This window comes from Pristiophorus japonicus, chromosome 1, assembly GCF_044704955.1.
Source record: "Pristiophorus japonicus isolate sPriJap1 chromosome 1, sPriJap1.hap1, whole genome shotgun sequence".
Taxonomy (NCBI): Eukaryota; Metazoa; Chordata; class Chondrichthyes; family Pristiophoridae; genus Pristiophorus; species Pristiophorus japonicus.
In genome coordinates this window covers 253014253-253041681 of record NC_091977.1, presented here as the reverse complement: position 1 = coordinate 253041681, position 27429 = coordinate 253014253, and the positions used below count along the sequence as shown (strand labels likewise).

At 45.1% G+C, this 27429-nt stretch overlaps 1 protein-coding gene across 1 annotated transcript in view; it reads right to left on the bottom strand.

The window, feature by feature from the left end:
* The window catches only part of frem1a (Fras1 related extracellular matrix 1a), a 352151-nt gene that overhangs the window by 236692 nt on the left and 88030 nt on the right, over positions 1-27429 (bottom strand). Inside the window, 2 exon segments of the mRNA XM_070877990.1 lie at positions 3072-3268; positions 5655-5797. Coding sequence (XP_070734091.1) covers positions 3072-3268; positions 5655-5797 — 340 coding nt within the window.

The following is a 27429-nucleotide window of genomic DNA, read 5'->3' as shown; positions in this document are numbered from 1 at the left end:
GCTTCATGGTCAAATTTCTAGACCCCCGCGCTTCAATTTTTGACAACATGCCTCCTGTACAGCACCTTATTAAACACCTTTTGAAGGTCCACATGTTCAACATCCATGGAATTTCCATTCTCAATACATTCTTACTTCCTCAAAGAACTCTACTATGATTATATATATACTTTCTAATTATGAAGGGGAATTATCACCTTTTTGGGGAGGAAATCTCATTCAGTTTTGGAAGAGTGAAGGATCATTGCTGCCATGATGATACTACAGAAAGCAATACAGCCAACCTTACTGACTCCAATGGCATTACGACATCACTGATTGTATACAAAAGCATTAGCAATAACTGATCAAAAGACATGGGGCCATAATTTGCAACCCCTATGGGCACGTACAAGGTGCGCACATGCTCATAGGGCCCGCGCAAGTTGCAGGCTTAGGCATGAGCTGCATATGCGTTGAAACCTGGAATTTGCGATCCGTCAAGAATGCTCTTGACAAATCATCCACATTCCCGTGAAAAGGGCCTCCGTGGGTGGAGAGTTGCCCAACTTCTGCCCAGCAAATGCATGTGAAATTCTTAGGCCTGCTTTTACCAGCGTAAGAGTTTTAGAAAGCATAGAAATATATTTTTTTCATTCATTTAAACATTAAAACACCTGTACAATAAGGTAAGGTTATTTTTAAACTCCTTTAAAATATTTTCATTTATTTTTCAAAAAATTTAATTTTTGTTTTAAATGTTTAATTATATTGTATTTTAACTCATTTTAAATATAGAATGATTTTTTAAAATTTATTTGTTATGTTAAATGTATTTTTTATGTAATCCCCATTCATACTTATGGGAGTTCCGTACATACAGAAGTATGGGCTCAAGTTGCGGCCTGAGTTGCTCCTATTTTTTTGGAGCAACTATCTTAGAATTGAGCATCTTAGAAATTGCAATTCTCGACATTTAGTTTGCTCCAGTTCCAGTGAGTTAGAATAGTTTCATTTTAGAACAGATTTGTTTTTGAAAAGGGGGCGTGTCCAGCCACTTACGCCTGTTTTGCAAGTTTAGGCAGCGAAAACTTACTCCAAACTAACTTAGAATGGAGTAAGTGTAAATCTTTGTAGGCTCAGAAAAACCTTGCCTACACTGAGAAATCAGGTGTAGGAAACGAGAGAAAGGGGAGGTGGGGGGTGTGGGGAGGGAAGTTTACAAACATTAAACAGTTCACTTTTACAAATAAAGAGTCATCATCAATAATAAATGATAAATAACTCAATAAATCAACCAATAAATCAATCAAAATAATTTAAAAATCAATCAATAAATAAAAAATTACGTTTCTACTCACCTACTGCAGCACTGGGAACCCTCCAACAGCGTGCTGGGATGGGGCACCCCTAGTGTCTCTCTCTCTGTCTCTGTCAGTGTCTCTCTGTGTTTCTGACAGCGAGGGGTGGGGGAGAGAGGGGGAGGGGAGGGGAGGGAGGAGAGAGGGGGGAGAGAGGGGGGAAGGGAGAGAGGAGGAGGGGGGAGAGAAGAGGGGGGAGAGAGGAGGGGGAGGAGGAAGGGGGAGAGAGGAGGAGGGGGGAGAGAGGAGGAGGGGGGAGAGAGGAGGGGGGGGAGAGAGGAGGGGGGGAGAGAGGAGGGGGGGAGAGAAGAGGGGGGGGAGAGAGGAGGAGGGGGTGAGAGAGGAGATGGGGGGAGAGAGGAGATGGGGGAGAGAGGAGGAGGGGGGAGAGAGGAGGAGGGGGGAGAGAGGAGGAGGGGAGAGAGGAGGGGGGAGAGAATGGGAGGAAGGTGGGGGAGGCTGAACGGGGTGGGGGGGGAGGCTTAACAGGAGGGAGGGGGGGGAAGCTGAATGGGAGGGAAGTCCGAGTCCCGATCTTCAATGTCCGGTGAGCCCATTCGGCCAGGGCTAGAGATAGTGTTCTTCAGGCCCCTCCCATGCAGCCTGCACAGATTCGGGCTGCGAGGATCTACTGCACATGCGCGCACACTCTAGTGCGCATGTGCAGAGGTCCCAGTGCGCCGCCCACGCGTTCTGCTGCACTGCGCCAAGGGCCTGGATCGACCGGGCGGAGGGATAAATACCAAGGTAAATAATAGGCACCGTTTCTGTTCTAAAAAGTCGGCGCACCTCAAACTTGGGCCCGATGAATGGGGATCCCCTTCTTTCACTGGTTGGGCCGGCCCACATGATCCCAGGGGCGCTTGTGAACTGCCTACACCCCTGGGGTACATGGAGCTCTACGCATGTCTGCGCATAGAGGCCCAGGAGCACAGGTCTCTGTGGATCCCAAGGCAGAAGGTTCGTAGATTTTCTGCTGGCTGGAGGCATCCGCCCGTGGGAAGCCTCCGACTGCAAATTCAGGCTCATGAAGTCCATTTAATAAAATTGCAGACATCATTTTAAATTACAGGAAGCTGAATCCATTAAAGTCATGGGTGGCAACTAAAGTAAGGGAAAAAAAGTTGACACCAATTGATGAAGTTAAGTTTTTTGATTTCCCCGCTCTCTGCTGAAAAAGAGGCATTTCAGTCAGATGAAGGGATCCCTCTGACACCATTAGGGAAATAAATGACAGATGAACAGATCCCAGTGATAATTGGCAAGATGATGAATGTCAAGAAAAATCACTGCCTCCGACTGACTGACAGACAGACAGTTGCGCAGACCAACAGGAAATGGATGCCAAGGAGACAACCTTCCGTCTACTTCCAATTATCAAAAGGGCTGACATCTAGAGGAACAGAATATTGTGCAGTTGGTAGACAAAATATAAAAGGAACTTACTTAATAGAAACTTATTGAAAGATAATAAACCTACTGATCAGTGCCACTAATTTATATGAGCCAACATAGCTTTGGGGATTGCTGAGGGGAGCAACATCCAGTTTCAGTAAAATTAATGATATCATCACACCTTGTGGCTAGAGCAGGTTTTCCCCCATATATTATACAATCACAAAGCGAAACAAAAAAAACAGCAAAATATTTTGCCGGGTATGATGATACTATCTTTTATAATAATTTATCATACCAGTAGTGTGCAAGGGAATCTGGTCTGCTTCCACCTACCCAAGTACTGAAGTGAAGAATGGTGGCGTTGTTATTGTATAGATGATCTCCCTGTCAGGTGACTCTGTGTCTGTGAAATGCAGCTGGTGCTTTGTCAGGTATGCTATCTCAGTCTCCTTGACAACAAGGTGCCGCACAACCCCCGCTGCTTCTGTGGGAAGCTGATCATTCACTGGCGTGATGTGAACAATTACAATCTGCAATCAAATCAACTTGGTGAGAAAAGGCTGCCAGACTTTCACAGCACTTATGAATAAAATGACACAGATAACATGTTCATGAAATACCACTGCACACAATAAACCTAAATGTTCAACTTAAAGCTTTTTAAACATTGGCCTTGTTTACAGGGCTGATGGTGTTGTGATTCTGCAGCACCAGTTTTTTGGCTGAGGGACAGAAGGCAGAGAATAGTGGTGAACGGTTGTTTTCACACTGCAGGGAGGTATACAGTGGTGTGCCCCAGGAGTCGCTATTAGGACCACTGTTCTTTTTGATATATATTAATGGCCTGTACTTAGGTATACAGGGCATAATTTCAAAGTTTGTAGTAAACAATGAGGAGGATAGTACGACTTCAGCAGGATATAGACAGACTTGTCAAATGGGCAGACACACAGCAAATGAGATTTAATGCAGAGAAGTTTGAACTTTCAAAAGAGAATTGGATAAATACTTAAAGGAAAGAAAATTGCAGGGCTATGCAGAAAGAGCAGGGAGTGGGACCAATTGAATAGCGCCTTTCAAAAAGCCAGCACAGGCACGATGGGCCAATTCTATGATTCATGATTCATCCAAGACCTCATCTAAACCTTTCATCATTTTGAAAACTTCGATTAGATCCCCTCTGCTCGAGTGAACTAGGGGGGTAGTGCTGGACAGGCTAATGGGACTCAAGGTAGACAAGTCCCCTGGTCCTGATGAAATGCATCCCAGGGTATTAAAAGAGATGGCGGAAGTTATAGCAGATGCATTCGTTATAATCTACCAAAATTCTCTGGACTCTGGAGAGGTACCAGCGGATTGGAAAGCAGCTAATGTAACGCCTCTGTTTAAAAAAGGGGGCAGACAAAAGGCAGGTAACTATAGGCCGGTTAGTTTAACATCTGTAGTGGGGAAAATGCTTGAAGCTATCATTAAGGAAGAAATAGCGGGACATCTAGATAGGAATAGTGCAATCAAGCAGACGCAGCATGGATTCATGAAAGGGAAATCATGTTTAACTAATTTACTGGAATTCTTTGAGGATATAACAAGCATGGTGGATAGAGGTGTACCGATGGATGTAGTGTATTTAGATTTTCAAAAGGCATTCAATAAGGTGCCACACAAAAGGTTACTGCAGAAGATAAAGGTACGCGGAGTCAGAGGAAATGTATTAGCATGGATAGAGAATTGGCTGGCGAACAGAAAGCAGAGAGTCGGGATAAATGGGTCCTTTTCTGGTTGGAAATGGGTGGTTAGTGGTGTGCCACAGGGATCAGTGCTGGGACCACAACTGTTTACAATATACATAGATGACCTGGAACAGGGGATAGAGTGTAGTACAACAAAATTTGCAGATGACACAAAGATTAGTGGGAAAGCGGGTTGTGTAGAGGACACAGAAAGGCTGCAAAGAGATTTAGATAGGTTAAGCGAATGGGCTAAGGTTTGGCAGATGGAATACAATGTCGGAAAGTGTGAGGTCATCCACCTTGGAAAAAAAACAGTAAAAGGGAATATTATTTGAATGGGGAGAAATTACAACATGCTGAGGTGCAGAGGGACCTGGGGGTCCTTGTGCATGAATCCCAAAAGTTAGTTTGCAGGTGCAGCAGGTAATCAGGAAGGCGAATGGAATGTTGGCCTTCATTGCGAGAGGGATGGAGTACAAAAGCAGGGAGGTCCTTCTGCAACTGTATAGGGTATTGGTGAGGCCGCACCTGGAGTACTGAGTGCAGTTTTGGTCACCTTACTTAAGGAAGGATATACTAGTTTTGGAGGGGGTACAGAGACGATTCACGAGGCTAATTCCGGAGATGAGGGGGTTACCTTATGATGATAGATTGAGTAGACTGGGTCTTTACTCGTTGGAGTTCAGAAGGATGAGGGGTGATCTTATAGAAACATTTAAAATAATGAAAGGGATAGACAAGATAGAGGCAGAGAGATTGTTTCCACTGGTCGGGGAGACTAGAACTAGGGGGCACAGCCTCAAAATAGGGGGGAGCCAATTTAAAACCGAGTTGAGAAGGAAGTTCTTCTCCCAGAGGGTTGTGAATCTGTGGAATTCTCTGCCCAAGGAAGCAGTTGAGGCTAGCATTGAATGTATTCAAGTCACAGATAGATAGATTTTTAACCAATAAGGGAATTAAGGGTAACGGGGAGCGGGTGGGTAAGTGGAGCTGAGTCCACGGCCAGATCAGCCATGATCTTGTTAAATGGCGTAACAGGCTCGAGGGGCTAGATGGTCTACTCCTGTTCCTAATTCTTATGTTCTTATGTTAGTGAAACAATCAAAAATTTTTCTAGTCTTTTTTCATCACAGTACCATAAGATGGGTAGCCTGAAAGATTCATGTTGTTTGATGCAGACAGGTACCTGAGGCTCCGTGAGGTTTGGAGGGTCATGGCTGTCAGACAGAATAAACTCAAAGGAATCTTCAAACACTTCACCACCCAAGTGACGGTAGTAGATGGCAGCATTGAAGAGATCTCTCTGTAGGAACCTATTGACGGGATAACCTGGTACAAGCAAGCAACAATAAACAGACACAGCATGTTAATAGACAGTGACCAAAATGACATAAATTAAGGATGCCACAGCTCCCCGAGTGGCCTAGAGGGTAAATATATCACCAGGTGTATACTAATTCACACAGGCCATGAAGGTCCCAGTCTGTTACATATGCAATAACTCAATAGGTTTCGTACCGTGAACTCAATCAGGTGCGACCTGACACGACTTTATTAGCTCTCAAAGTGAGTATTAAACATGAAACTTTCTTTATTTTCAAGGGCTGCACGTGTGGGTCTGTGGCCCAATGATCTCTGTCGGTCGCTCGCCCTGGTGGCCAGGCGTACATACATTACATCATTTCCCCCCAAGATCTTAGTATCAGTCAAAGTTACAAATTGAGATGGTCCGGGGCTTTCCACTCCTTAGTTGATCGTCTCAGTTCAATTCCAGATCTGGGTGAGCTCTCTGAGTCATTCATGACTTGAGGCTGGGTAGCCGATCTAATGGGAGTGGTAGTGTCCATGTCGGGGATTGAAGGTCCAGATTCATTGACAACAGTAGGGTCTTCTGATGGCTAAATATGAATCGGTTGATCATTGATGGTGTCTTCTTCAAGCTGTTCCGGTTCGTCTGTGTACTACAATTTCGTCTGATCAGTGTGCCTCCTGCATGTTTGCCCATTAGTGATCCTGACAATAAGCACCCTGTTACCCTCCTTGGCCGTAACAGTGCCAGTGACCCACTTGGGGACTTGACCATAATTTAGCACATACACAGTATCATTAATAGAGATGCTGCATGACACGGCAGTGCGATCATGATACCACTGCTGATGTTGATGTCTGTTTTCGACGTGATCGTTAAGATCAGGGTGGACAAGCGAGAGCCTGGTTTTGAGACTTCTCTTCATCAACAGTTCAGCAGGGGTGACCCCGGTAAGCATGTGGGGTCTCGTCCTGTAATTAAGCAGTATGCATGACAAGCGAGTCTGCAAAGAACCGTGAGTTACACTTTTCAGGCTCTGCTTGATGGTTTGGCTCCGCCTGACCATTGGACACGGGTTTGAATGGTGCTGACCTTACGTGCTTGACACCATTGAGTCTCATAAATACTTGAAACTCCAAACTCGTGAAGTACGATCCGTTGTCGCTCACGACGATGTCGAGCAGACCATGAGTGGCGAACTTGGCACGAAGGCTATCGATGGTGGCTGTGGATGTGCTGGATGACATGGTTACACATTCTATCCATTTGAAATACGCATCCACCACCACCAAAAACATTTTTCCCAGGAAAGGACCCACATAGTCGATGTGGATCCTCGACCATTGTTTGGATGGCCATGACCACAGATTTAGCGGAGATTCCACTGGTGCATTGCTTAACTGCATGCAAGTGTTGCACTGATGTGATCGGTTTCAAGCTCGAAACGAAGCCCAAACAGATACTGGTGCATCTTTTTAACCCCATATACGCAAGCTAAAGCTTCTTTCTCTACCATGCCATAGGCACTTTCCACTTTAGACATGCTCCTCGACACGTACGCAACGGGTTGCAATTTGCCCGACTCATTGGATTGTTGGAGCACGCAACCAATCCCATGTGATGAAGCGTCACAGACCAATACTAAACGCTTGCACGGGTCATAATGTACCAGCAATTTGTTGGAACAAAGCAGATTTCTAACTTTCTCGAAGGCCATGTCTTGAGATACACCCCAACCCAGTTGTTGCCTTTTCTGAGCAGCATGTGCAATGGCTCTAATAATGTGCTCGATTTAGGTAAGAAATTACCGAAGTAGTTGAGAAGACCAAGGAACGAATGCAGCTCTGTCACATTCTGGGGTCTGGGTGCATTTTTGATGGTCTCTGTTTGTGAGTCCGTAGGCCTGTTGCCGTCTGCAGCAATCTTCCTTCCCAGGAATTCGACTTCCAGTGCCATAAAGATGCACTTTGAACATTTCAGCCTGAGCCCCACTTTCTCCAGACAATGAAGAACCTCTTCCAGGTTGTGCAGATGTTCGGCAGCGTCACAACCTGTGACCAGAATGTTGTCTTGCAACACCACGGTTCTAGGGACGGACTTCAGTAAACTCTCCATGTTTCTCTGAAATATGGCTGCAGCCGAGCGAATTACGAAAGGACACCTGTTGTAAATGAACAGCCCTTTATGCGTATTGATGCACGTAAGTTTCTTCGACGATTCGACAAGCTTCTGTGTTATATAGGCTGACGTCAGATCCAATTTGGTGAACGACTTTCCCCTGGCTAGCGTTGCAAACATGTCATCAGCCTTTGGTAATGGGTATTGATCAAGTTTCGAAACTCGGTTGATCGTAACCTTGTAGTCTCCACAAATCCTGACAGTGCCATTACTCTTCAGCACAGGAACAATGGGACTAGCCCATTCGTTAAATTCGACCAGTGAAATTAACCCTTCTCGTTGGAGTCTGTCCAGTTCAATTTCGACCTTCTCCCTCATCATGTATGGGACCGCCCGGCTTTGTGATGGACGGGTCTTGCATCTGAGTCCAGGTGGATCTGCACCTTGGTTCCCGTGAAGTTGCCGATGCCCGGTTCAAACAATGAGGGAAATTTGCTCAACACTTGAGCACACGAAGCATCATCCACCGATGACAAAGCTTTAATATCGTTCCAATTCCACTTTATTTTTTCGAGCCAAGTCCTGCCAAACAGTGTTGGACCATTGCCTGGAACGATTCACAGCGATAGATCATGAACCGCCCAATCGTACGACACCTTGATTGCTGCACTGCCAATCACTGGTATGAGCTCTTTGGTGTAGATATGCAATTTTGCATTTACTGGACTCAGCTTGGGTTTCATGGCCTTGGTGTTCCACAGCTTTTCGAAAGTCCTCTGGCTCATAATTGACAGACTCGCACCCGTGTCTAAACCCATAGATACCGGTACGCCATTCAATTTTACTTCAATCATTATCGGTTGGCTCTTTGTCAGGAACGAATGTACACTATACACTTCCTCCTCGGGTATTGCGGGTTGCATTGCTGGATCCGCTCCGGATCGGTCTTCATCATCCACGTGGTGTGTCGCAGCACGCTTGCTGAGCTGTGGACACATCCGCTGATCGTGCCCCATTTTCGCACAACCTCTACAAATATACTGTCTGAAACGGCACTGATGAGGGCGATGATTGCCCCCACAACGCCAACAGGGTGAAATCAGATTCATGCCCAATGGCGAACTTCGAGCAGCTACAGGTTTCACAAACACAATCAGGTAGGCCCTGCCAGGTGCAGCTCTGCCAACTGATGATGCAATCTAGTGCACAGTACTTGCCATGGAGTTCCGACTCTGCTTTGTACTATTGACCGTGGTCAGGGAAGCCTGGGCGATCGTGATGGCCCTGCTCAGATCCAGCGTCTCTGCAGCCAGCAGCTTCCGCAGGATCACCTCGTGGTTTATGCTGATTACAAAGACATCACGCAGCATGTCTTCCAATGTGGTTCCAAACTTACACGGCCCAGCGAGATGTCTCAGGTCAGCAACAAATTCCGCCACGTCCTGGCCCTCAGAACGAACATGCTTGTAAAAGTGATATCTCCAGATAATGATACCTTCTTTAGGTTTGAGATGGTCCTGAATCAGAGCACACAATTCCTCATAGAGCTTTTCCGTTGGACGTGCAGGTGAGAGCAGATTCTTTTAAAGCCACAGATTTTTAGACCACATACCGTGAGGAAAACCACCCTGCGCCTAACTGCATCAGCGTCTTCATCCATCTTGTTGGCCACGAGGTACTGGTTGAGGTGATCTGTAAAATCCTCCCAGTCTTCTCCCTCCATTAATCGCTCCAGGATTCCAATGGTGCTCATTTTTATTTTGTACGTGAAAGTTCGTATTGTGCCTCGTCGCCAAATGTTACGTATGCAATAACTCAGTAGGCTTAGTACCATGAACTCAATCAGGTGCAACCTGACTCTACTTTATTAGCTCTCAAAGTGAGGATTAAAGATGGAGGCTTTCTTTATATACAAGGGTTGCACGTGTGTGTCTGTGGCCCAAAGACCTCCGATGGCTGCTCCCCCTGGAGGCAGGTAAACCCAGGCATACATACATTACACAGTCCATGTTCAATTTGTATCAGCTGTGGCTCAGTGGGTAGCACTCTCACTTTCTGAGTCAGAAGGTTGTGGGTTCATATCCCACTCCAGGGACTTGAGCGCATAAATCTAAGCTGACACTCCAGTGGAGTGCTGTGCTGTCAGAAATGCCGTCTTTTGGATGAGACGTTAAACCGAGGTCACGTCTGCCTTCTCGGATGGATGTAAAAGATCCCATGGCATTATTTCAAAGAAGAGCAGGGGAGTTATCTCTGGTGTCCTGCCCAATATTTATCCCTCAATCAACATAACAGAAACAGTTTATCTGGTTGTTATCACATTGCTGTTTATGGGAGCTTGCTGTGCACAAATTGGTTGCCATGTTTCCCATATTAAAACAGTGACTACACTTCAAAAGTACTGCATTAGCTGTAAAGCGCTTTGAGGCACCCGGTGGTCATGAAAGGTGCTATATAAATGTAAGTCTTTCTTTCTTTATTTCTTGTGACACGTGCTGAGTTAGCTGACTTCAGCCAGGACAGTGGATTGGGCACTACATTTGGCCTCAGGCAGGGTTCCCACTCATGAATATTCTCATGTGTCTCCGATTGGAAAGTATGCACATCAACCAATGCTGGTTGAGGATAGGGACCTGGCACCGTTGTAACAGCCAAAGAGCTGCCACTAATCGACAAGGATCACACAGGAAGAAAGCCCATTTTGAAAAACCTCTCCCTCCAAGAAGGGCATCAGTGGGCCTTCTGCTGCCATTGCCCTAGGATATGCTGCCACTCATCTCCTGGTGGACTTTATGGTCTATGATGCTCACAACAAAAAGCATCAAAATTGGCTGGGTTCCAGTACCCTGCCTCACCTTCATTTATGTGTTGCGAGATGGTGTCGAGGCAACCCATGGCCTGGGACAAAGGGAGGATAATCGCTGTCAGGGCAGGGATGCATCTTTAGGCCCACCCCATCTGAATTCCCCTTATTTTCCTTCACTGTAAGGAAGGATAATGCCTACTGCAATAGCACACATAGGAGGCCATAAAAAAAAATTGTTTTATGGCTGGAATGATAATTTGTTCGGAGCAATATATTTTACAATGATGTCCTGTGAAAGCCCTGTGATGGTCATCACACTTTGATTTATCACCTGTCACCTTACTCAGATTGCATCTGTGGCAAGTGTAAGAAAACAATTAATTCTTGATATTAACTTTAGCTTTTAAATGAGTTTCTGTGAGCAATGTTCAGTTAGTAAAAGGGATTCCAGTCAGACAGTGTTTTAGCTGGTGAATTTCAAGGATCACAATTTGTGTTGGACACAGTCGGACACATTTAAATGGCTTTGATTGCCCTCTCCCCTTGCCCTCGAACACCTGTAGGGCTTGAAAACCCAATGTAAGGCCCAGGAAACAACTCTGTGATTAACCTTTTCAAACATTCTGTATAAAATGCTTAAACCATGAAAGCAGTAAATATTGACTTCCTGTAATTGTAAGAACTCCTGGAGACTCTTGTTTAAAATAGTTAATGTTAATCTGTGCAGAAACCCCAACACAATAGAAGTAATACTGACTGTTGAGAAACCTTTTGTGGAAATGTAAAACCACACAAACTAATCAGAAGAGAAACCCCAACACAATGCAAACGATAGTGACTGTAAGAAACCTTTAGTGGACATGTCAACACTGATACTGACCAAACCTGTACAGAAATGTAAACACCAATACTGAACACAGTGAGATCCACGATAGCGCTAGACTAGACAAGAGGCCAGTTTCCGAAGTGCTAAATGCGTGATCAAAGAAGATAGATCATCGATGGATCAAAGGAAAGATTTGATGAGTGACAGGTAGCCATGGAAACAACACCTGAGAAAAGGCAAGGACAAACACACAGATGAAGGGACAGCAGCCCGCAATCATCAGAGAAAGGTGACGTGGTCAGTCATCAGAGGTTCTGCTCCATGAACCCGTCAGACCACCGGGTTGATCGTGATCATGCAGCGAACTGAAGAACTGGTAACTATAACATAGTCGAGTACACAAGGGATAGACTGATAGATGTAATGTTGATAACAGGTTGATCAGTACTCAGTAAAGACTGCCAAGCACAGTGTGAACTATACTTATTGGTGTCTTGTCATTATTTTCCAGAGTTGAACTCTGAGAAGTAGCCGCTTCAAATTAATCCAGGATGAAACCTGGATTACACGCCCTCCGCCCTATTTTGATGAGGAGTTTAAGACAAAACAGGGCCTAATGGTCCAAGTGTTATTTATAATATAAAATAAAAACAGAACATGCTGGAAATACTCAGCAGGTCAGGTAGCATCAGTGGAGAGAGAAACTAACTTAACCTTTCAAGTCGATGACCTTTCATCAGAACTGCATTAAGTTAGAGATGCAACAGTTTTTTTTTATTCATCCATGGGATATGGGTGTCGCAAGCAAGGCCAGCATTTATTGTCCATCCCTAATGCCCTACAGAAGTTGGTGGTGTGCCGCCATCTTGAACCGCTGCATTCCATGTGGTGAAGGTACTGTTAAGGAGGGAGTTTCAGGATTTTGATCCAGCGACAATGAAGGAATGGCGATACATTTCCAAATGTGTAACTTGGAGGGGAACTTGCAGTTGGTGGTGTTCCCGTGCGCTTGCTGCCCTTGTCCTTCTAGGTGGTAGAGTTCGCAGGTTTGTGAGGTACTGTTGAAGAAGCCTTGGCGAGTTGCTCCAGTGTATCTTGTAGATGGTACACACTGCAGCCACGGTGCGCCTTTGGTGTCAGGAGTGAAAGTTTAAGATGGTGGCCGGGGTGCCAATCAAATGCTTGGTCCTGGATGGTGTCGAGCTTCTTGAGTGTTGTTGGAACTGCACTCATCCAGGCATAGAAACATAGAAACATAGAAATTAGGTGCAGGAGTAGGCCATTCGGCCCTTCAAGCCTGCACCACCATTCAATAAGATCATGGCTGATCATTCACCTCAGTACCCCTTTCCTGCTTTCTCTCCATACCCCTTGATCCCTTTAGCCGTAAGGGCCATATCTAACTCCCTTTTGAATATATCTAACGAACTGGCCTCAACAACTTTCTGCGGTGGAGAATTCCACAAGTTAACTACTCTCTGAGTGAAGAAGTTTCTCCTCATCTCGATCCTAAATGGCTTAACTCTTATTCTTAGACTGTGAACCTTGGTTCTGGAACTGCCCAACAATGGGAACAGGCTTCCTGACTCTAACCTGTCCAATCCGGTCAGAATGTTACATGTTTCTTTGAGATCCCCTCTCATTCTTCTAAACTCCAGCGAATACAAGCCCAGTTGCTCCAGTCTCTCCTCATATGTCAGTCCTGCTATCCCGGGACTCAATCTGGTAAACCTTTGCAGTACTCCCTCAACAGCAAGAACATCCTTCCTCAGATTAGGAGACCAAAACTGAACACAATATTCCAGGTGTGGCCTCACCAAGGCTCTGTACAACTGCAGTAAGACCTCCCTGCTCCTGTACTCAAATCCTCTAGCTATGAAGGCCAACATGCCATTTGCCTTCTTCACCGCCTGCTGTACTTGCATGCCAAACTTCAATGACTGATGTACCATGACACCCAGGTCTCGTTGCACCTCCCCTTTTCCTTATCATATTCTGTCTTCCTGTTTTTGCTACCAAAGTGGATAACCTCACATTTATCCACATTATACTGCATCTGCCATGCATTTGCCCACTCACCTAACCTGTCCAAGTCACCCTGTAGCCTCTTAGCATCCTCCTCACAGCTCACACCACCACCCAGCTTAGTGTCATCGGCAAACTTGGAGATATTACATTACATTTATTCATCTAAATCATTGATGTGTTTTGTAAATAGCTGGGGTCCCAGCACTGAACCCTGTGGCACCCCACTGGTCACTGCCTGCCATTCTGAAAAGGACCCGTTTATTCTGCTTCCTGTCTGCCAACCAGTTCTCTATCCACGTCAGTACATTACCCCCTATACCATGTGCTTTAATTTTGCACACTAATCTCTTGTGTGGGACCTTGACAAAAGCTTTTTGAAAGTCCAAATACACCACATCCACTGGTTCTCACTTGTCCACACTACAAATTACATCCTCAAAAAATTCTAGGAGTTTTGTCAAGCATGATTTTCCTTTCATGCTGACTAGGACCGATCCTGTCACTGCTTTCCAAATGCGCTGCTATTTCATCTTTAATAATTGATTCCAACATTTTCCCCACCAACGATGTCAGGCTAACCAGTCTATAATTCCCTGTTTTCTCTCTCCCTCCTTTTTTAAAAAGTAGTGTTACATTAGTTACCCTCCAGTCCATAGGAACTGATCCAGAGTCAATAGAATGTTGGAAAATGATCACCAATGCATCCACTATTTCTAGGGCCACTTCCTTAAGTACTCTGGGATGCAGACAATCAGGCCCTGGTGATTTATCTGCTTTCAATCCCATCAACTTCACTAACACAATTTCCTGACTATAAGGATTTCCTTCAGTTCCTCCTTTTTGCTAGACCCTCGAACCCCTAGTATTTCCAGAAGGTTATTTGTGGCTTCCTTAGTGAAGACAGATCCAAAGTATTTGTTCAATTGGTCTGCCATTTCTTTGTTCCCTATTATAAATTCACCTGATTCTGACTGCAGCGGACCTACGTTGGTCTTCACTAATCTTTTTCTCTTCATCTATCTATAGAAGCTTTTGCAGTCAGTTTTTATGTTCCCGGCAAGCTTCCTCTCATACTCTATTTCCCCCCTCCTAATTAAACTCTTTGTCCTCCTCTGCTGAATTTTAAATTTCTCCCAGTCTTCAGGTTTGCTACTTTTTCTGGCCAATTTATATGCCTCTTCCTTGGATTTAACACTATCCCTAATTTCCCTTGTTAGCCATGGTTAAGCTACCTTCCCCATTTTATTTTTACTCCAGACAGGGATGTACAATAGTTGAAGTTCATCCATGTAATCTATAAATGTCTGCCATTGCCTATCCACTGTCAACCCTTTAAGTATAATTTTCCAGTCTATCCTAGCAAATTCACATCTCATACCAGTGAAGTTACCTTTCCTTAAGTTCTGGATCCTAGTCTCTGAATTGACACTGTCACTCTCCATCTTAATAAAGAATTCTACCATATTATGGTCACTCTTCCCCAGGGGGCCTCGCACAACAAGATTGCTAATTAGGCAAGTGGAGAGAATTCCATCACACTCCTGACTTGTGCCTCGGAGATAGTGGAAAGGTTTTGGGGAGTCAGAAGGTGAGACACTCACCACAGTGTAACCAGCCTCTGACCTGATCATGTTGCCACAGTATTTATGTGGCTGGTCCAATTAAGTTTCTGGTCAATGGTGACCCCCAAAATGTTGATGGAGTGGGATTCAGAGACGGTAATGCCTTTGAATGTCCAGGGGCGGTAGTTAGACTTTCTCTTGTTGGAGATAGTCATTGCCTGGCACTTGTGTGGCACAAATGTTACTTGCCACTTATCAGCCCAAGCCTAAATGTTGTACAGGTCTTGCTGCATGCGGGCATGGACTGCTCCATATCTGAGGAGTTGCGATTGGAACTGAACACTGTGCAATCATCAGTAAACATCCCCACTTCTGACCTTATGATGGCGGGAACCTCATTGATGAAGCAGCTGAAGATGGTTGGGCCGAGGACACTGCCCTGAGGAACCCCTGCAGCGATGTCCTGGGGCTGAGATAATTGACCTCCAACATCTACAACTATCTTACTTTTCCTATATTAGGCGCATTTGCGGAGAAATAGGTTTTAAGACTTTGCTTGTCATACAATTCTCGTAATTTGTTTTTAACGTAAGTTTCTCAAGTATATTTGCAAATACTTTGCATCTGTCTTCACAAAAGAAGAGGATGTCAGAGTAGAGGGGAGAGAAGGAGGGAGTAGAGATCGGATAAACATAGATAGAAAGGAGGTACTCAATAGGTTGGCATCACTCAGCGATAACAAGTCACCCGGTCCGTATAGGATGAATCTTATGTTGCTGAGGGAAGATAGGGTGGAGATAGCAGAAGCTCTGACCACAATCTTTCAATCCTCCTTGAATATGGGAGTGGTGCCAGAGGACTGGAGGAAGAGGGATAAACCTGGTAACTACAAGCTAATCAGTCTAACATGTGGGAAAACTACCAGAGATTATTGTCAAAGACCAAAATGAATCCTCACTTGGAGAAGCAGGGGCTAATAAGGGGCAGCCAGCACAGATTTGTTAAAGGCAAATCATGTCTGACTAACCTGATTGAGTTCTTTGCTGAAGTAACGGATAAGGTTGATGACGGTTGTGCAGTAGATCATCAAGTACCTCATAACAGACTTATTCGGTTAATAGAAGCAGAAGGGATTAAAGGGACAGTGATAACTTGGGCATGTAATTGGCTAAGAGATAGGAGACAGAGAATAGTGGTGAACTGCTGTTTTTCTGACTGGATGCAGTGTGGTCGTCCAGGAATCGGTATTAGGACCATTGTTTTTTTTCTTATATATAAAAGACCTGGACTTGGGTACAGGAAGTATAATTTTAAAGTTTGCAAATGATACAAAACTTGGCAATCCTACTCACTATTTAGTGAGCAGGATCGTAGCAGAGTTCAGGAGGATATAGACAGACTGGTGAAATAGGCAGACATATGGCCGAAGCAATTAGGTGCAGATAAGTGTAAAGTGATGCACTTTGGGAGAAACAACATGGAGAGGCAGGATAATCTAAATGGTGCTATTTAGAGCAGAAAGACCTGGGTGTGTGTCATGTATTTACATGCTGTTAGTAGCCACCAGATAGTGCCATTGCTGGAGGCCACTGAACAGCATGCACATGGTACTGCTCTGGTACAAAAGGCCAGCCATTTTGTGAGTCAGACACTTTGGGCCAAAATAAAGCAGAGCAAGGTTGTACTTTGCTTAGTTAAACAGTGCTCAGTATGAACCTTCATTGCATGCATAACATTTGGTGACGAGAATTCAAGAACCTTTGTTTGCAAAATGAGCACAATTGGATTTTTAGAGCGATTCATGGAGGGAGAAGATTGGGCAGACTTTGTGAGCCGTTTGAACCAGTACTTCGTGGCCAACAAAATGGAGGGGTCGACGACGCAGATCAGCACCGAGCCGTGTTCCTCACTGTGTGCGGTTCAAAGATCTACAGTCTGATAAAGAATCTACTCATGCCTAATGATCCAACAGAGAAAACGTACAAGGAGTTGCGTACACTGGTACGGGAGCACCTCAAGCCAGACGACGGCATCATCATCTCGAGATACAGGTTTTATACACACGTTCGATCGGAGGGCCAGAACGCGGCGGAATTCGTTGCCGACTTGAGATGTCTAGCAGGGCCGTGCGAATTCGGGACATGCTGCGGGACACAGACATGCTGCGGGACATCTTTGTTATCGCTATCAACCACGAGGTGATCCTGCGCAAACTTCTGGCGGTGGAGGAGTTGGATTTAAAAAACGCCATCCAGATCGTTCAATCATGTATGACGACAGTCAGGAGTCTAAAGCAAATAGCGGTGAAGAACCAAACCTCGGCAAGTACTGTAAATGCGATTGATTCGGCACCAGCAGTGCCGATTTAAGCAATATAGTTGCAAAGGCTGTCTGAGAGTAGGGCATCTCCAGCGCAAGTGTCCGCAGATGAGCAAGCGAGCTGTGACACACCATGGGGAATGTGGGAGCCAGTCTAGCACGGATCCGGATATGCAATCCGAGATGCCAGAGGAGGAAGTGTATGGACTGTACTCCTTCATAACCAAGAGTAAACCAATTTTGATTAACGTGAAGTTTAACGGGATACCGGTATCGATGGAATTGGACACAGGGGCAAGTCAATCGATCATGAACGAGAGGGCATTTAATAAACTGTGGGACACTAAGACTGTGAGGCCCAGGTTGAGCCTGTTAACGCCAAGCTGCACACGTATGCCAAAGAACTGATAAAGGTGATTGGCAGTGCACAAATTAATGTGTCGTATAAAATTGCGGTTCATGAGTTACCGCTGTGGATTGTTCCAGGCAATGGCCCAATGCTGCTCGGCAGGAGCTGGTTGGAGAAAATCAGATGCGACTGGAACGACATAAAGGCGTTGTCGTCGGAGGAAGATACATGTGCCCAAGTATTGAGCAAGTTCCCCTCGCTGTTCGAACCGGGTATCGGCAACTTCACGGGACCAAGGTGCAGATCCACATGGACTCAGATGCAAGACCCATCCATCATAAAGCTCAGGCAGTGCCGTATATGATGAGGGAGAAGTTCGAAATTGAACTGGACAGACTCCAACGTGAAGGGATCATATCACCGGTCGAATTTAATGAATGGGCCAGCCCCATTGTTCCTGTGCTGAAAAGTGATGGCACAGTCAGAATCTGTGCAGACTACAAGGCTACGATCAACAGGGTTTCGAAACAAGATCAGCACCCTTACCGCAGGCTGATGACTTATTTGCGATGCTAGCCGGAGGGAAGTCGTTCACAAAACTGGACTTGTCGTCGGTCTATATGACGCAGGAGTTGGTCGAGATGTCAAAGAGACTTACATGCATTAACATGCAAAAAGGACTGTTTATTTACCACAGGTGCCCATTTGGAATTCGCTCGGCTGCAGCAATATTCCAGGGGAATATGGAAAGTCTACTGAAGTCTGTTCTCAGGACCATTGTGTTCCAAGATGACATCCTGATCACCAGTCGTGACTCCAAGGAACATCTGAACAACCTGGAAGAGGTTCTACTGCGCTTGGACAGAGTGGGACTCAGACTTAAACGCCCAAAGTGCATCTTCATGGCACCGGAGGTCGAATTCCTCAGGAGGAAAATCATCGCTGATGGCATCAGACCTACTGACGTGAAAACTAAAGCCATCAAGAATGCACCCAAGCCGCAGAATGTGATAGAGTTGCGTTTGTTCTTGGGTCTACTTAACTACTTTGGTGACTTCCTACCTAAATTGAGCACCTCACTTGAACCACTGCACATGCTATTGAGAAAATATAGAAACATAGAAAATAGGTGCAGGAGTAGGCCATTCAGCCCTTCAAGCCTGCAGCACCATTCAATAAGATCATGGCTGATCATTCCCTCAGTACCCCTTTCCTGCTTTCTCTCCATACCCCTTGATCCCTTTAGCCGTAAGGGCCATATCTAACTCCCTCTTGAATATATCCAACGAACTGTCATCAACAACTCTCTGCGGTAGAGAATTCCACAGGTTAACAACTCTCTGAGTGAAGAGGTTTTTCCTCATTTCAGTCCTAAATAGCTTACCCCTTATCCTTAGACTGTGTCCCCTGGTTCTGGGCTTCCCCAACATCGGGAACATTCTTCTTGCATCTAACCTGTCCAGTCCCAACAGAATTTTATATGTTTCTATGAGATTCCCTCTCATCTTTCTAAACTCCAGTGAATACAGGCCCAGTCGATCCAGTCTCTCCTCTGTAAGGCTGTTAAGAAAGCGTATGGGATGATTGGCTTTATAAATAGGGACATTGAATACAAAAACAAAAATGTCATGCTAAAACTTTACAGTTGCTGATTAGACCTCAGTTTGAGTAAAGAAAGACTTGGATTTATATCGAGCCTTTCTCGACCACTGGACATCTCAAAGTGCCTTACATCCAATGGAGCACTTTTGGAGTGCAGTCACTGTTGAAATGTGGGAAACCCGGCAGCCAATTTGCAAATAGCAAGCTCTCACAAACAGCAATGTGATAATGACCAGATAATCTGTTTTTGTTATGTTGATTGAGGGATAAATACTGGCCAGGACACCGGGGATAACTTCCCTGCTCTTCTTCGAAATAGTGCCATAAGATTTTTTTTATATCCACTTAAGGGAGCAGACAGGTTTAACATCTCATCCAAAAGACAGCACCTCCGACAGTGCAGTGCTCCCTCAGTACTGCACTGGAGTGTCAGCCGAGATTTATGTGCTCAAGTCCCTAGATCGACTTGAACCCACAATTTTCTGACTCAGAGGCAAGAGCGCTACCCACTGAGCCACAGCTGACACTGAGCATTGCGTACAATATTGGGCACACACTTTAGGATATCAAGGCCCTGGGGGTACAGCGGCGGTTTACAGGATGATACCAGGGATCAGGGACTTCAGTTTTGTGGGCAGATTGGAGAAGCTGGATTTGTTCTCCTTAGAGCAGAGATCGTGTTCAAAATTAGAAGAGGTTTTGATAGAGCAATTAGGGAGAAACTGTTTCCTCTGGGAAGTAACCAGAGGCCATAGACAACAACAACAACAACTTGTATTTATATAGCGCCTTTAATGAAGTAAAACTCCCAAGGTGCTTCACAGGAGGGTTTTAAGACAAAACAAATAAATTTGTCACTGAGCCACATAAGAAGAAATTACCGCAGATGACCAATAGCTTGTCAAAGAGGTAAGTATTAAGGAGCATCTTAAAAGAGGAAAGAGAGGTAGTGAGATGGAGAGGTATAGGGTGGGAGTTCCAGAGCTTGGGGCTGAGGCAGCTGAAGGCACGGCCACCAATGGTTGAGCGATTCACATCAGGGATACTCAAAAAGGCAGAATTTGAGGAGCATAGACAACTCACAGGGGTTGTAAGGCTGAAGATTACAGAGATAGGGAGGGGCGAGGCCACGGAGGGATTTGTAAACAAGGGTGAGAATTTTGAAATTGAGGCATGCTTAACCGGGAGCCGAACACAGGGGTGATGGGTGATTGTGACTTGGTGTGAGTTAGGACACAGGCACCCGAGTTTTGGATGACCTCAGGTTTACATAGGGCAGAATGTGGGAGGCCAGCCAGGAGTGCATTGAATTGGTCACTTGTCGAGGTAACAAAGGCATGGATGAGGGTTTCAGCAGTAGATGAGCTGAGGTAGGGATGGAGACGGAGGTGGAAATAGGGGGTTTTAGTTACACCACGAATATGTGGCCGGAAGCTCATTTCAGGGCCAAATATGACACCTAGGTTGCAAACAGTCTGGTTCAACCTCAGACTGATGCTAGGGAGAGGGATGGAGTCAGTGGCTAGGGAACACAGTTTGTGGTGGGGACCAAAGTCAATGGCTTTGGTTTTCCCAATATTTAATTGGAGAAAATTTCTGCTCACCCAGTACTGGATGTCGGACAGGCAGTCTGACAATTCAGAGATCATGGAGGGGTGTAGAGAAGTGGTGGTGAGGTGGAGCTGGGTGTCGTCGGTGTACAGGTGGAAACTGACTCCGTGTTTTCAGATGATGTCGCCAAAGGGGCAGCATATAGATGAGAAATAGGAGGGGGCTAAGGACAGATCCTTGGGGGTCACCAGAGTTAACGATGCAGGAGTGGGAAGAGAAGCCATTGCAGGTGATTTTCTGGCTACGATTGGATAGATAAGAATGGAACCAGGCGAGTGCAGTCCCACCCAGCTGGATGATGGTAGAGAGGCTTTGGAAGAAGATGGAGTGGTCAACTGTGTCAAAGGCTGCAGACAGGTCCAGAAGGACGAGGAGGGATAGTTTACCTTTGTCACAGTCACAAAGGATGTCATTTGTGATTTTGATGAGAGCCGTTTTGGTACTGTGGCAGGGGCAAAAACCAGACTGAAGAGATTCAAACATGGAGTTCCGGGAATGAAGTGCCTGGATTTGGGACGCAACAACACGTTCAAGGACTTTTGAGAGGACAGGAAGGTTGGAGATGGGGTGCTGGCTTGCAAGCACAGAGGGGGTCAAGGGTTGTTTTTTTTTTTAGGAGAGGGGTGATGACTGCAGATTTGAGGGAGAGGGGGACATTACCTGAGTAGAGAGAACCGTTAACACTGTCAGCTAACATGAAAGCCAGAAAAGGTAGTTGGGTGGTCAGCAGTTTAGTGGGAATAAGGTAAAGGGAGCAGGAAGTGCGTCTCATGGACAAGATGAGCGTGGAGAGGTGAAGTGGGGAGATCAGACAGAAACTGGAGAAAGATGCGAGTTCAGGGCTAGGGTAGAGGGGAACCTCAGGGGAAGTTTGACCTGGTGCGCTAGGGGTAGAAAGGGAAATGGCAGAGGCAGCTGATCAGATGGTCTCAATCTTTGAGACAAAGAAGTCCATGAGCTCCACTTGTTGGAGGTGAGTGTGGTGGAGACAGGGGAGAGGGATTTAAGGAGACGGTTAGCCTCGGAGCATAGTAGCGTTGGGTTATCTTTGCATTCCACAATGATCCTGGAATAGTGAGCAGTTTCCGCAGACAAGAGTGGGACCCGATAATGCTTTATGTGGTCCAGCTAGATCTGGCGGAGAAAAGCCAAACTAGTTGTCCACCACATCCGATTAAGTCTGCGTCCCTTGGATTTGAGGGAGCGAAGAAAATAATTGGCAAAAGAACGAGAGGGGAAATGAGGAGAAATTTCAACACCCAGTGGATTGTTAAGATTTGGTACGACCTGAAATGGTGAAGGAATCAGGTTGCATGGGAACTTTTAAAAGGCAATTGGACAAGTACTTGAACAGGACCAATTTGCGGGGTTGTGGGGATAAAGCTGTAGTGTGTGACTAAATTGGAGTGCTCTTTCAAAGAGCTGGCACAGACACAATTCGCTGAAAGGCCTCCTTTAGTGCTGTAAGATTCTATGACTCTAGATGCATAGTTATTATTATGGGGAGGGGTTAAACTAATATGGCAGGGGGATGGGAACCTATTCAGGGAGACAGAGGGAAGTAAAATGGGGGCAGAAGCAAAAGATAGAAAGAAGAAAAGTAAAAGTGGAGAGCAGAGAAACCCAAGGCAAAAATCAGAAAGGGCCACATTACAGCAAAATTCTAAAGGGACATAGTGTGTTAAAAAAACAAGCCTGAAGGCACTGTGCCTCAAAGCGAGGAATATTCGTAATAAGATGAACAAATTAAATGCGCAGGCAGCTATTAACGAACATGATATAATTGGAATTACGGAGGCATGGCTCCAGGGTGACCAAGGCTGGGAACTCAACATCCAGGGGTATTCAACATTCAAGAAGGATAGACAGAAAGGAAAAGGAGGTGGGGTAGTGTTGCTGGTTAAAGAGGAAATTAACGCAATAGTAAGGAAGGACATTAGCTTGGATGATGTGGAATCTGTATGGAGCTGCGGAATACCAAAGGGCAAAAAATGCTAGTGGGAGTTGTGTCAGACCACCAAACAGTAGTAGTGAGATTGGGGACAGCATCAAACAAGAAATTAGGGATACATGCAATAAATGTACAGCAGTTATCATGGGCGACTTTAATCTACATATAGATTGGGCTAACCAAATTGGTAGCACTAGGGTGGAGGACGATTTCCTGGAGTGTATTAGGGATGGTTTTCAAGACCAACATGTCAAGGAACCAACTAGAGAGCTGGCCATCCTAGACTGAGTGATGTGTAATGAGAAAGTACTAATTGGCAATCTTGTTGTGTGAAGCCCCTTGGGGAAGAGTGACCATAATATGGTAGAATTCTTTATTAAGGTGGAGAGTGACACAGTTAATTCAGAATTCAGAGACTAGAGTCCTGAACTTAAAGAAAGGAAACTTCGATGGTATGTGACGTGAATTGGCTAGGGTAGACTGGAGAATGATACTTAAAGGGTTGACATTGGATAGATAATGGCAGACATTTAAAGATCACATGGATGAACTTCAACAATTGTACATCCCTGTCTGAAGTAAAAATAAAACGGGGAAGGTGGTTCAACTGTGGTTAACAAGGAAAATTAGGGATAGTATTAAGTCCAAGGAAGAAGCATATAAATTGGCCAGAAAAAGCAGCAAACCTGAAGACTGGGAGAAATTTAGAATTCAGCAGAGGAGGACAAAGGGTTTAATTAGGAGGGGGAAAATAGAGTATGAGAGGAAGCTTGCTGGGAACATAAAAACTGACTGCAAAAGCTTCTATAGATATGTGAAGAGAAAAAGATTAGTGAAAGCAAACGGAGGTCCCTTGCAGTCAGAATCAGGTGAATTTATAATGGGGAACAAAGAAATGGCAGACCAATTGAACAAATACTTTGGTTCTGTCTTCACGACGGAAGACACAAATGACCTTCTGGAAATACTAGGGAATCGAGGTTCTAGCGAGAAGGAGGAACTGAAGGAAATCCTTATTAATCAGGAAATTGTGTGAGGGAAATTGATCGGATTGAAAGCCGATAAATCCCCAGAGCCTGATAGTCTGCTGATAGTGGGGAAATGTTGGAATCAATTATTAAAGATGAAATAGCAGCGCATTTGGAAAGCAGTGACAGGATCGGTCCAAGTCAGCATGGATTTATGAAAGGGAAATCATGCTTGACAAATCTTCTGGAATTTTTTGAGAATGTAACTAGTAGAGTGGATAAGGGAGAACCAGTGGATGTGGTGTATTTGGATTTTCAAAAGGCTTTTGACAAGGTCCCGCATAAGAGATTAGTGTGCAAAATTAAAGCACATGGTATTGGGGGTAATGTATTGACGTGGATAGAGAGCTGGTTGGCAGACAGGAAACAGAGAGTCGGGATAAACGGGTCCTTTTCAGAATGCAGGCAGTGACTAGTGGGGTGCCACAGGGTTCAGTGCTGGGACCGCAGCTATTTACAATATACATCAATGATTTAGATGAAGGAATTGAGTGTAATATCTCCAAGTTTGCAGACAACACTAAGCTGGGTGGTGGTGTGAGCTGTGAGGAGGATGCTAAGAGGCTGCAGGATAACTTGGACAGGTTAGGTGAGTGGGCAAATGCATGGCAGATGCAGTATAATGTGGATAAATGTGAGGTTATCCACTTTGGTGGCAAAAACATGAAGGCAGAATATTATCTGAAGGGGAGGTGCAATATTATCTAAAGGGGAGGTGCAATGAGATCTGGGTAGGTCATGGTACATCAGTCATTGAAAGTTGGCATGCAGGTACAGCAGGCGGTGAAGAAGGCAAATGGCATGTTGGCCTTCATATCTAGGGGATTTGAATATAGGAGCAGGGTAGTCTTAATGCAGTTGTAAAGAGCCTTGGTGAGGTCTCACCTGGAATATTGTGTTCAGTTTTGGTCTCCTAATCTGAGGAAGGACATTCTTGCTGTTGAGGGAGTGCAACGAAGGTTCACCAGACTGATTCCCGGGATGGCAGGACTGACATATGAGGAGAGACTGGATCGACTGCACCTGTATTCACTGGAGTTTAAAAGAATGAGAGGGGATCTCATAGAAACATATAAAATTCTGATGGGACTGGACAAGTTAAATGCAGGAAGAACGTTCCCAATGTTGGGGAAGTCCAGAACCAGAGGACACAGTCTAAGGATAAGGGGTAAGCCATTTAGGACTGAAATGAAGAGAAATTTCTTTACTCAGAGAGTTGTTAACCTGTGGAATTCTCTTCTGCAGAGAGTTGTTGATGCCAGTTCAATGGGTATATTCAAGACTGAGTTAGATATGGCCCTGATGGCTAAAGGGATCAAGGGGTATGGAGAGAAAGCAGGAAAGGGGTACTGAGGTGAATGATCAGCCATGATCTTATTGAATGGTGGTGCAGGCTCGATGGGCTGAATGGCCTACTCCTGCACCTATTTCCTATGTTTCTATGTTTCTATGTACATTGCCACTTCTGTCTGCAAAAAAAAAGTTAAGGAATCGGCGCAAGTAACTGCATTTAAAGCACCACCAAGCACCAAACAAAGCACCAAAAGTAATAAGCAATTAATTAACAAATAAAATAGAAGGAACCTTGCACCTAAAGCACCAAGACCAAAGTAACAAGCAATCAATAAATAAAAAAATAAAAAAATAGAAGGAACCCTGCACCTAATGCACCAAGACCAAAGTACTAATCAATCAATAAATAACAATTAAAAAAACAGAAGGAACCCTGCATCTAAATCAGTAAAAAACAAATAAAAAATAGTAGTTCTACCTTAGGGAACGTAGCGGGCCGCCGATGAGGGAGCCCATTCGGCCAGGGCTAGGGACGGCGTGCTTCGGGCCCCTCCCACACAGCCTGCAGTACGTACTCACAGAATCGACCTGCCAGGAGCTAGTGCACATGCGCGCAGACCCGAGCGCACATGTGCAGAGGTCCCGGCACCACGCTGCACCACTACCGAAGAGAGGCTGGGGAGCGGTTAGAATAACGACATCTTTTTTCGGCGCGCTTGGAGGTGGACAGAAACGGCGCACCTCGGGTGAGGGGGCCAGAAAAACAGGTTAGGGAAACTCTAGCCCCATAAAGGTAATCTGTGTGTGGAGGCAGAAGACGTGGGTATGGTTCTTAATGAACATTTTGCATCTGTTTCCACAAAAGAGAGGAGGAGGAGGAGTGTGAAATATTAGATTAAATAAACATAGTGAGAGAGGAAGTATTAAGGGGCTTATCAGCTTTGAAAGTGGATAAATCCCCAGGCCCAGATGAAATGTATCCCAGGCTGTTAAGAGAAACAAAAGAGGAAATAGTAGAATCTCACCATCATTTTCCAGTCCTCTCGGCCTACAGGTGTGGTGCCAGGGGACTGGAGCACTGCTAATGTTGTACCTTTGTTTTAAAAGGGAGAAAGGAATAAACCGAGAAATTACAGGCCAGTCAGCCTAACCTCGGTGATGGGAAAATTATTGGAAAAATTCTTGAGGGACAGGATAAATCTTCATTTAGAAAGACACAGATTAGAACATAAGAAGCAGGAGCATGAGTAGGCCATACGGCCCCCTTGAGCCTGCTCCGTCATTTAGTATGATCATAACTGATCTGATCATGGACTCAGGTCCACTTCCCTGCCCGCTTCCCATAACCCCTTATTCCCTTATCAGTTAAGAAACTGTCTATCTTTGTCTTAAATGTATTCAATGACCCAGCTTCCACAGCTCTCTAAGGCAGCGAATTCTACAGATTTACAACACTCTGAGAGAAGAAATTCCTCCTCATCTCAGTTTTAAATGGGCGGCCCCTTATTCTAAGATTATGCCCCCTAGTTCCAGTCTTGCCTGTCAGTGGAAACATCCTCTCTGATTAATCAAGAATAGTCAGCATGGATTTGTTAAGGGAAGGTCAGGTCTGACTAACTTAATTGCATTTTTGAACAGATAACAAGGAGGGTCATTGAGGGTAGTGCGTTTGATGTAGTGCACATGGATTTTAGCAGGGCTTTTGAAAAGGTCACACATGCCAGACTGATCCCGAAAATAAAAGCCCATGGGATCCAGGACAAAGTGGCAAGTTGGATCCAAAATTGGCTTAGAGGCAGGAAGCGAAGGGTAATGGTTGATGAGTCTTTTTGTGACTGGAAGGCTGTTTCCAGTGGGATTCCACAGGGCTCACCACTAGATCCCTTGCTTTTTGTGGTATATATTAATGATTTAGACTTGAACGTAGGGGGTATGATTAAGAAGTTTGCAGATGATACTAAAATAGGCTGTGTGGTTAATAATGAAGAAGAAAGCTGTAGACTGCAGGAAGATATCGATGAACTGGTCAGGTGGGCAGAAAAGTGGCAAATGGAATTCAAACTGGAGAAGTGTGAGGCTAACAAGGCAAGGGAATACACATTAAACTGTAGGGCATTGAGGACAGTAGAGGAACAAAGGGACCTTGGAGTTCAGGTCCA